At 36.0% G+C, this 11,783-nt stretch overlaps 1 protein-coding gene across 1 annotated transcript; it reads right to left on the minus strand.

Moving 5' to 3' along the window:
* Positions 1-7,809: 7,809 nt before the first annotated feature.
* LOC128923529 (uncharacterized) lies at positions 7,810-10,007 on the minus strand. The gene is made up of 2 exons (XM_054235796.1): positions 9,543-10,007; positions 7,810-9,481 (listed from the first exon to the last, which is right to left on the minus strand). The coding sequence occupies exon 2, from the start codon at positions 9,461-9,463 to the stop codon at positions 8,126-8,128; it is 1,338 nt and encodes a 445-aa protein (XP_054091771.1). The 5' UTR covers positions 9,464-9,481; positions 9,543-10,007; the 3' UTR covers positions 7,810-8,125.
* Positions 10,008-11,783: the final 1,776 nt, after the last annotated feature.

Here is an 11,783-nt window from a genome sequence, read left to right on the forward strand (position 1 = left end):
GGACTCACCTCTTAGGTTAATGCCGGTGCTGCCCCAGATCGTGTGATGAGCGTTGGCCATCGTAGGACCAGTGAAGTCGCTAGGATCTCTTCTAAACCGAGATCCTTCTCCACTTCACCTTTCTCGAGCGTGTTTACGTTGCTGTCTGCGGGGTGGCGCTTCTTGAGGCGAAGGAACACGCTCCCAACGCCCCACGCCATCTTCCCGAACCTTGCGTACAGAATATCGTCAGCCGACTTATTGATCTGGAGGATGTAGCTTTGGCCTCCACCTTCATTTGAAGATTTTGCCACGCTCAACACCCTCCAGTCGCTAGTCGGCACGTCCGGATTCTGCCGTTGTAGCAGCCGCAAAGCATATTCCGGGTCCACCACGCGAGGTATAATAACCTTCGCCTTGGGCACCGATGGAATATCATTGCGGTCCACCACCTCCAGTCTCCCATTCTCCTATAGGCTAGGAAGCGTTTTTACTGCTTCCTTTACCCATGTAAGCGACGAGTCATCTTTACACTTCAGGATTTTAACTCCGCTTAGCCACCTAGCTCCATCAAATGTTGGCATGGGCGCGCTTGGCTGAACATCCATCCTCGCGAAGAGGGCTTCCAATAGCTTCATTTCCACTATTTTCCACCGCTCCTGCGACATCTGCCCCAGCGGGTTACTACGGTCAATGAGTGCCACGATCAGATGTCGTTTCGATATCTCACTGGTCGCCGCCGCTGCTTTTGATGTCGTTGGTTTGTCATCCGCGTGCCTGACTTGCCGCTATCCAGCAGCGTCCTTGCACTTCCTCTTTTTCGCTGGTGCCTTTGGTTCGCTCTCCGTCGAACGCTGCCTCTTTTCAGCTTTTTGCTCCTCAATCCGATTAGCAAATGCTGGATCCGAGGCATTGCACCAGTTCCGTGTTGCGAAATGAGCACGGCCGGTCTTTACCTCCTCTCTGGCCCAAGCCAACCGTTGCACCTCGGTCGACAGCTCAGGAGAACGAAGAAGCTCTTCTTCCTTTTCAACGTTGATGCTTACGGCGCTTTCTTGGTCCGAGCCTTCGAGGACTGTGGCACTAGTGCGCTGTAAAGTTGGTTTGGCAGTAGTACTGCAACCACTGCAACCTGCTCCCGTTGGAGTGGAGGTGTGGCCGCTGGCGACACAGGTCTCGCTGTGCCCGCAGGTGGTAGCAGCCTCATCTCCCACCGACGTTTGGGCTGATATCCCAGCCCGCTTCTCATCCTTTATTGTGAGTTTTTTTAGTTCGGGGTCCTCTACCCCTAGCGTTTTATACCTACCGCCAGGCACCTCAATAGCAATGGCCGACATCTTCCCCCATCCATCTCCCTCTGGGGAAGCGTTAAAAGCAGTCCACCTCAGGGAAATGAATGGAGAATTATGCCAGCCTTCGCTGGATGACGCCTGCCACCACTGTCATGCCTTAGCCAACCAAGCGGCAGCTTGAGTCCACGACAGTGCAAGCAGCGCCACCCATTGCCCAGTCGACACCCGCGCGGAGGATATAGCTCAGAGGATTTTTGTCCACCTTCCATACTATTATATGTACTACCATAAAAGCTCTAGAAACCATGAACCAGCATAGCGACACACATGTTAGTATATAGTACTATGTTTACATTCATCAGCTGATACAAATAAATTCAAGCAAAATGTAATTATGAATAACAGGCAGGAAAATTGATCAAGCAATCTTAAAATATTATTGTCAAATAAAAGTATTACATATTACATATTATTACATACATGTTACATATTTTCACATAATTTTTTTCAAATTTTGTTTATTGATTTCAATTAATTTAGAATTTAATTTATTTTCTGTAAACGATTGAACGGATTTTGATGAAATTTAGTAAGGTAACCGATGGTTACCTAGAAATGGTCATAAGCTATAAATAATCACGCCATCGTTCTTAGTGGGTAGGCAGTAGGCAGATAACTAAATTGAGTTAGTGATTTTTAGTCGTTTTTGTTGGGACTTTTGCTCTTTCACGTCTAAGCGGCTGAACGGATTTTGATGAAATTTAGTAAGGTAATCGATGGTTACCTAAAAACGGATATACGATCAAAATGATCACGTCACCGTACTTAGAGGGTAGGAAGTATGCAGAAAACTGATTTGAGTTAGTGATTTTTTTATGGTTTTTGCTGGGAGTTTTGCTCTATCATGCCTAAACGCCTGAACGTATTTTGATGAAATTTAGTTAGGAGATATTAATAATTAACATTTTGTTTTACTTCTAATTTACAGTTACATATGTAAATATAATATAAAAATTAATTGCTGTTCGTTAGTCTCGCAAAAACTCAAGAACGGCCAAATCGATCTGGCTAATTTAGTCTTGAAATATTCGTGGCCAGGAAAAGATTAGAGAGTGAGAATTTTATTCGAGTTGACAAGAAAAATATAAAAAGAGAAAACAAAAAAATAAATTTGAATGTTGTCATTGTCATATTGTTCAATTGTATAAGATTGTGTCGATAGCTCAAAACAATTTTGCACAGGACTTTAAAATATCTTGATTGTCGATAAACGTTTTTGGTGGAGCCAGGATTCTGTTAGCAGGTGATTTACGCCAGACTGTTCCAATTATTCTTGGATCAACTGTCGGGATTGACGGGCTAATCGCATGCCTAAAATCATATAATTTGTGGTGACACATTAAGAATCGCCAATTAACAACTAACATAAGAGTGTTTTTGCAAAAATATCAAATTGCGATTGTAGAAGCAGTTGCAAATGTTAGGGTCGCTGTTGGCACCTCGATGGATTAACAACATTTCCAACAGATTTCTGTCACTTCGTTGACTCGAAATAGAAGTTTTCCTCACATGAAACCTCAATATGATAACCATAAATGACTGATTGAATGATTATATTGGTGGTAAAAAAACAAATATATCGATGATCTTAATGCGACAATTTAGAACTTCGGTCCAGGAGAGTTGACACCGCTACAAACCAGGATGGCGTAGTCAATTATCCCAAACTATTTAAAATTGTTTGTACTATCACCACTCACTTTACAATTAAAAGTAATGTGAGTTGTCATCCTGCTGCGTAACCTCGAGTAATCAATATCGTCGCCGAAGCCAATATTGGACCAACTTAATTTAATGTATACCTTGCCACGAAAACGTGTGGCTGGGTCTGCTAGTCATTTATATATATATATAACCCTATATCCAACTATTTTATTTCTTGGTGGCACAAACAACCGTTATGTGAACAAAACTATAATATTCTCTTAGCAACTTTTGTTGCGAGAGTATAATTATTTTGAAGGTCATTGATGCCTTGTTAAGAAATTTTTTGAAGATATATTGAAATATTTTGATAATTGTAATTGATTTGAATCCTGATTCAATTATATAAGGGGTGTCGATAGCCGATAAAACAATGTCTAAAATGTTTTAATTCGTAAAAATCGGCAATTTTGGCATATGTAAATGTATATGAAACAAGAGAAAATCTACAGAGGTAGTCAAAATTATTTACACATCGGACGTTTTTTTACAAGCTTTTGTTTATTGTAGTTGTTGTCGCAGGGTAACAAAATGCTATGTTGCACTGTGGGCCAGAAGGTAGGCAAAAGCGGCCAAAACTCGACTATCTTTTTTTAAATTTTTGTTTTGTTTATAGTAATCTACACATATCAAAGTAGATTTTAGCCAATTTCTGTTACATTTAATAAAATATTTTTAACTCCGCAGTACTTTGAATTTCAATTCGACAGTAAAATTTGATTACGTTTTTTGCGCAAAATAATGAATATAGTTTAAAATTGATAAATATTTCATAAAAATTCGAATTAGTTTCTTAGTCTGTATGGCAAAGGAAGTAAGTTGCAAGAAAAAAATATTTAAAAAAATTGTATATAAAGCATAGTACACAAGATTGTTATTCACCGGTGCATATTATTTTTCGACTATGCTCGCTGCCGAATGCAGATTCCCCGAGATTCCCCTGTATATAAAAAAGTCCGAGGTTTTAATCGATTCATTTTTTCATATACTTTAAGTTTATCCTGCCCACTTTTGCCCGTTTTCACTTTTCAATTAGAAATATTGCAAAACACTCGCGTGCGCGCACTTAACATTTTTCGACACTCATATATAGGCTCGATACTGGCTTGTGGTAACATATATTTACGTATAGTCAATTTTCGACTGACAAAATTAATATTTGGTCTTTCGATGCATTGTGTTCATAATATTTATATGCTACAAACAGATAGATGGCGCCACCGTCGGTTTCCAGTTGAATTTACTTGAAAAACATGTCTTTTCGAATATACTAATCATATATTTTGCTTATGTTGTTTGAAAAAATAAAATCTAAAATACTTATATTCAAATTTAATCATATCCAAATTTAATCATTTAAAAAAAAGGTAAAACTGTAATACTTAAAATGGCGGAGTATACAAAGAAAGATCGTAGAGCTTTCGAAAACCCAGAATTATTGGCTGAGTGTCTTGAACTTGAACTACATAAAATAGTTGTCCACGGAGCTGAAGTTATTAATACAAGTATATTACCTATTGGAATTCTTGGTGAAGAAGCATCTGAAGCTAGAAATAAGGATTACAAAAATTTTAGAAAATGCCGCAGTAGAAAACACGATAGAATATCGAATCTAACTGATGTATTTAATAGAGTAATGGATACTTCAGATGTAATTATATCTAGCATGAGTCTTCAAATGCGACATAATCAAAAGAAGGTATTAACTATTCCAGCAGAAGTTAGAGCGTTGTTTGCAACGCCAGAATCAAACAAGGACGAAGAATTACAATCAGTGTCCACCACTCAAGACAGCGATGATGATGATGATAATGATGGCGAAGACCATATTAATAGAAGTGTGTTCGAAGATTATTCAATATTAGACGAAATTGAATTGACGGATGAAGAATATGAGAATATTCAAAGTGAATTTTAAAATTTCGTTTTTCAAAAATCATATTTATTTTGTGAGAGGCAAGGGGACTCACCAAAAAGCACCCCATGTAAATAAATGTTTCAATTATATTATTTTACAAATTATTATTGTTTGATACGCCATATTGGATCCGCCAATTTGAATTTTTAGAAACTAACTTCAGATTAGTAATCAGCGACCCCGAAAACCCCCTTGTAACTATTTTCAGACGAATACGTTAAGTTTTTTCAAAAGTCATCCGCCATATTGGATCCGCCATTTTGAATTTTGAAAAACACGGATTCGTGTTCAGCGACCCCAAAAACCCCCGACTAACGATTTTCGAGCGAATCCAATGAATTTTTAATTTTTCGTCCGCCATATTGGATCCGCCATTTTGAATTTTCAAAAACTAACTTCAGATTCGTAATCAGCGACCCCAAAAAACCCCGAGTTACCATTTGCAAATGAACTCGATGATTTTTTAAAAAAGTCGTCCACCATATTGGATCCGCCATTTTGAATTTTTAAAAACTAACTTCAGATTCGTAATCAGCGACCCCGAAAACTCCCGAGTAAGAATTTTCGAACGAATTTGATCAATTTTTTAGTTTTGGCCGCTTTTGCCTACCTTCTGGCCCACTGTGTGTTGTTATAAACCTGGATCTATTCCTGAGTGAATGAAGTCAGTTTGGCAAAAATAGCTGGATATTTGGCGGAGAAATAAGCAAATGAACTGAGCACTCGCAGTAGTCAAAAGAATTTACACACATTTTTTTTTGCGTCAAAAGTATTTACACACAACTTGAACTCTATTATCCTGTTATTTTTATACTCTCGCAACATGTTGCACAGAGTATTATAGTTTTGTTCACATAACGGTTGTTTGTGTCATCAAGAAACAAAAGAGTTATATAATGGGTTATATATATTTACACATCGGACGTTTTTTTACAAATTTCATAAAAAAAGCTTTTGCTTGTTGTTGTTGTTGTCGCAGGGTAACCAAATGATATGTCAAAAGTATTTACACACATTTGTTTTTCGTCAAAAGTATTTACACACGTCGATTTAGCCTTTATCCTTGGATTTGGTTTGATCAATAGTAGTAATTGGATTATATTGCATTTAAAACAAACTAACTCAGCCTTAAAATATAAAAATTGGCAAATAAAATGCCGAAACCAAAGGAATTAACGATTATAACTAGATCGGAGACTGTTACAGAGTTTAAGAATAGGGTTTCGGTTTCGCAGTTAGTTAAAATTTATAGAATTTGATGGAATACTGTTTATAATGTTATTAAAAAGAAAGAGACGAACAATTGCAAGGATACTTCAAAGGGAACTGGACAGAAACCTGTGATAACTCAAAGAGAATGCCTAAGATTAGTAGGAACTGTCATACAAAATCCCACAATTAGTCCTGTTAATATTGCAGCAGCCAAAACTCCGGTGTATCGTATACTTGACTGTTGAAATCCCTCAAAATCTTTAAATAGACAACGATGATTGTGTAAAACTTTCTCAACACGATATGGGCCCCTATATTTATACTCTCGCAACAAAAGTTGCTAAGAGAGCACATAACGGTTGTTTGTAAGTCATAAAACTAAACAAGTTAGATATTGGGATATATATATCAAAATGATCAGGATGACGAGACGAGTTGAAATCCGGATGCCTGTCTGTCCGCCCGTCCGTCTGTCCGTGCAACGGATAACTTTAGTAAAAATTGCGATATCTTAACGATACTTGGAACACGTATTCCTTGGCACCCTGAGGAGGTTGCTTTCGAAAATGGGCAAAATCGGATCATTGCCACGACCACAAAATGGCGAAAACCAAAAACCTATAAAGTGTCATAACTAATCCATAAATAAAGTTATAAAAGTAAAATTTGGAATAAAGGATGGCACTATAAAGGGTCATATTTGGATGTAATTTTTTTGGGGAAGTAGGCGTGGTCCCGCCCCCAAATCGGTTATTTGTATATATCTCGCAAACCAATAAAGCTATATAAACCAAGATTTTTGCAGTCGGTTCTCCTACGTACTGCACTGAAATTTTTTTACAAAATGGGCGTGGCATCGCCCACTTATGTTTCAAAAACCATATCTCAGGAACTACTTGACCGATTCGAATGAAATTCGGTATATAATATTTTCTTGATACCCTGATGACACGTGTGGAAAATGGGCGAAATCGGTTAACAACCACGAAAACTTCCCATATAACTCAATTTTGAATTCCATCTTATTCCTTCACTTTATAATATATACATAAGGAACCAATGAAGATAGCGAAATAGAACTTTACACAAATACTGTATATGATCTGTGGCATTACTTGTGAATAACTCAGTGCCCCAAGGTAACTTTTCACCGAAAATTTCGGTAAATCTCTTAGGTATCCTAATTTAATTCAGAGGAAATATTTTTCTTGTAATAGTGTGTCTCTGTACCAGAAAAGCTTAAAATCGGGTCATAACTTCCCTTATATATGAATATATGAGAATACGTAATTATAGGATTTTCAAAAATGCTATGAGCTTAATAGCTTATAAATCGGTTAATATGCGAAATGTATTTATGCCGAATATATGGGTCAAATTGCGTGTTTTCTTAATAAGGATATACAGTTGATCTCCTTTTTGCACGGTTAACTGGGACAGTAAATTACTCGTGTAAAAAAAAACCGTGCAAAAAAAATCAAATTTTTATATAAAACTCACTATTGGGACCAATTTAAGAAAAAAATCGTGCAAAAAATAGAAAACGTGTAAAAAAGATCTAATTTTACATGAAAATCTATCTATTCGTACAGTGAGAATTTTCACTGTTGTTGTTGTTATAGACTTTTCTGGTATTATATGTATGTACATTAGACCTGTCCTTAAAATTCAAAATATATTCTATGTTTACAGAATGGGTTATTTTTTTTCCTTTTTATGTAAAAATGTTTAAAAAAAAATTTGGGGACAATCGGATGATGGGAAAACGGCGCGGAAACGTTTTTAAATTAAAAATTGCCTTCCTATAGGAAAAAACAAGTTTTATGTATTCAAGAATCAATTTTTCTTTTAGTGTATTATTTTTCTCCAATTTTTTTCATTATATTAACTTAAAACTACTACTTCAAGGAAATATTTTTGTTCATATCAATTTATTTAATACATCTAGAAATATTAAAACTTAAATTAATTCTGATTTTTTATAGGACTTATATTTTTTTTTGTATTCTTCAACAACTTGAAGGAGGAACTGTTTTTCTTCTTCTTTATTTGTAAGAATAGTATTGAAATCCTTTATAAATTTAATACCTCTTTCCGCTGTATCATTAGTAACAAGCAATTTGTGGCATATTGTGCGACCATTTTGGAATTCCTCGTTTGTTTCCCAAGACTCTGGATCCAAATACAAAAAGTTGGTTGACAACTTGTACTTCGTAAAAAATGTTAAAGTTCTTTTGGATACAAATTCGCTTAAATCCGAATTGCCTAAGTCACTTAATTTTTCTATTTTGCGATTGTTTTGTAGTTTATAAGTTGGCTCTTCTGATTTTAAATTTTTTACCATTTTTTTCTTAACATCTACTGAAACATTGAAATCAAAGAAAGCCATTGCGACGTTTTCCTCTGACAAATACCACATGTGTTGTTGCATTTTTCTCAGCAATTCCGAAGAAATACTTGGGTTCACTTTTTCATAATTAATACATTCTTTTACAAAGCTTAAATCCAGCAGGGGAGAGGTAATTGCATTGGAGCATTTGTACCAAGCTTTTATATATAAACGCACTAAAAAAACGCAAATGTGACTTAAACCTTTTAATTCAGCTTTACTCAAGTGAAATTGATCACGAAACAGAAATATTTTCAAGGAATATATTCCCTTTGACATCCAACGTGCATGACTTGTAACTCCGGGAGTTTTAAATTTACCACCATTGTCACCAAGAAATGTAAGTACTAGACGTAAAAATTCTTCGTGGTCAGCACGAACAAACGTTTTTTGTAATTGTGAATGACAAAATTGTTTGATGTCATTGCAGATGCCATCACTTATATGAGATTTTATATCTTCACAGTCGAGCCCACTCTTAAATGATGAAGTGTCAATATTTGGCCAGGCTTTGGCAAATCTCTCGAAAATTGAGACTTCTGGTGCTTGAGTCACTTTGAAATGCAGGTCGAATACACTACGCAAGTATATTTCTAGAATGTGGTGACGGCATGGTAACGTCAACAAATTTCTTCCTAACATGCGTTGCAATTGAGCGCATGCTCCATTTATTGGACCAGTATTAGTGGACGTGGTGTCAAAAGACATGCCTTCTACGCGATCTAAAATATTCCATTTACTAAGTGTATCAAAAACGGCTGTAGCTATATCTTCACCAGTGGCAGATATAAGTTTTGGAGCGCCTAGAAATTTGGATTCGCCATTATAACTAACAAGCACTGCAATTCGCTCAACTTTTATTTTTCCAATTAGATCTGGCAATACTTTACCATCCCAGTGGACGACCATTGCTTGTGTATCACTTAGCTAGAATAGGATATTATTAGTATTTAAATAACCTATACGTATATTTTCAATCATGGTATACTTTGTCAATAAAACTCTCTTGAATCCTCTGTGATTCTTTTCTGCGATGCTCTTCCCTCAGTCTATGGAGAGTAGAACGATTGACTACCAAGTCGCTAGTGCAATGGCCCAGTTACGACGATGGTGCGATAAAAAAATATTATTTACCGTTTTTTCACTCGAAATAAGAACAAAATATTATTAAAATTATTCTTTATATCGTGCTAGTTGAGACATATTAAAGCATACATATTCATTTAATAAATACACTAAAAGAAAAATTGATTCTTGAATACATAAAACTTGTTTTTTCCTATAGGAAGGCAATTTTTAATTTAAAAACGTTTCCGCGCCGTCTTCCCATCAACCGATTGTCCCCAAATTTTTTTTTAAACATTTTTACATAAAAAGGAAAGAAATTAGCCCATTCTGTTAACTTAAAACACTATTTCAAAAATCTCCATATAACGTAGAACACCTCTAATGTACATATTACTGTTAGAAGGAACAAACAAAAACTATTCTGGGAGTTCCGTCATTAATCGCTGTGTCTTCTTTTTTCTTACTTCTTCATACAGCTTCATTTATTTGTTTACGTATTGAAATTGTTGCAACCTTTTCACTGGCCTTCGAATCTAAGATTTGTATTTTTTAGTTTAAACCTAATTTAGAATTTATTAAATTCTATTAACAGCAATGGATTTGTGACGTATTGACGTATGGAATTTTGATTTTATTGCAAAAAAGTATACAATTAAAATAAAAAATCCGTGTAAAAAAAGTAAAACCGTGTAAAAATGGTAACTGGGAAGTGTTCAAAAACACCGTGTAAAAAAAACCGTACAAGAAAACCGTGTAAAATGGAGATCAACTGTAGTAATAAATTGCGAGAATATAAAGTGTTTGGTTACACCGGAACTTAGCCTTTCCTTACTTGTTTGGAATCAGTTTTTTGGGTCCACTAATATGGGAGTCGACATTTTTTACAACTACATAGTCTCCACTGGCGTACTTTTCTCTTTTTATCTACATACATTTTATTATAATTTTGTAACTGTTCTTGATTTTGGTATATTAGGTAAAAATCCCGAAATAAAAATGCGATGCAGTTTTTATGTATATGTCAATTTTTATACTCTCGCAACATGTTGTACAGAGTATTATAGTCTTGTTCACAGAACGATTGTTTGTGTCACCAAGAAACAAAAGAGTTAGATATGGGGTTATATATACATATATAAATGATCAGGAAGACGAGTGGAGTTGAAATCCGGATGTCTGTCCGTCTGTCCGTCCGTCCATCCGTCCGTCCGTGCAAGCTGTAACTTGAGTCAAAATTGAGATATCTTAATGAAACTTGGAACACATATTCCTTGGGACAGTGAGAGGGTTGCTTTCGAAAATGAGCAAAATCGGTCCACTGCCACGCCCACAAAATGGCGAAAACAAAAAACACATAAAGTGTCATAACTAAGCCATAAATAAAGTTATAACATTAAAATTTGGAATAAAGGATCGCACTATGAAGAGGCATATTTGGAGGTAATGTTTTTGGAGAATTGGGCGTAGCCACGCCCTCAAATAGGCTATTTGTATGTATCTCGCAAACCAATAAAGCTATACAAACCAAACTTTCTGCAGTCGATTCTCTTACGTACCCCACCACAGATCACGAAAATAGTTGAAATTGGATAATAACCACGCTAACCTCCCATACAAAAGTTAGGTTGAAAATTACTAAAAGTGGGTTAACTCACTAACGAAAAACGTCAGAAACACTAAGTTTCACATAAAAAATGACAGATGGAAGCTGCACTCAGATTTTTTTAGAAAATTTAAAATGGGCGTGGCGTCGCCTACTTATGGGTCAAAAACCATATCTCAGGAATCACTCGACAGATTTCAATGAAACTTGGTTTGTAATAGTTTCCTTACATCCCAATGATATGTTGTGAAAATAGGCCAAATCGCTTCACAACCACGCCTACTTGCTATATACCAGAACTTTGAAGACGACCAGAATCGTTTACTTTACAATATATAAAGTAAGCATTTGAAATAAAGGATCGCACTATGAAGAGGCATATTTGGATGTAATTTTTTTGTAGAATTAGGCGTAGCCACGCCCTCAAATAGGCTATTTGTATGTATCTCGCAAACCAATAAAGCTATATAAACCAAACTTTCTGCAGTCGATTCTCTTACGTACCCCACCACAGATCACGAAAATAGTTGAAATTGGATAATAACCACGCCAACCTCC

The sequence above is a fragment of the Zeugodacus cucurbitae genome, chromosome Y (assembly GCF_028554725.1).
Source record: "Zeugodacus cucurbitae isolate PBARC_wt_2022May chromosome Y, idZeuCucr1.2, whole genome shotgun sequence".
Classification (NCBI taxonomy): Eukaryota; Metazoa; Arthropoda; class Insecta; order Diptera; family Tephritidae; genus Zeugodacus; species Zeugodacus cucurbitae.

What these genes read in the sequence shown, in the direction of transcription:
- LOC128923529 (XM_054235796.1), bottom strand. Translation starts at nt 9,463, where the DNA reads ATGGTCGTCCACTGGGATGGTAAAGTATTGCCAGATCTAATTGGAAAA.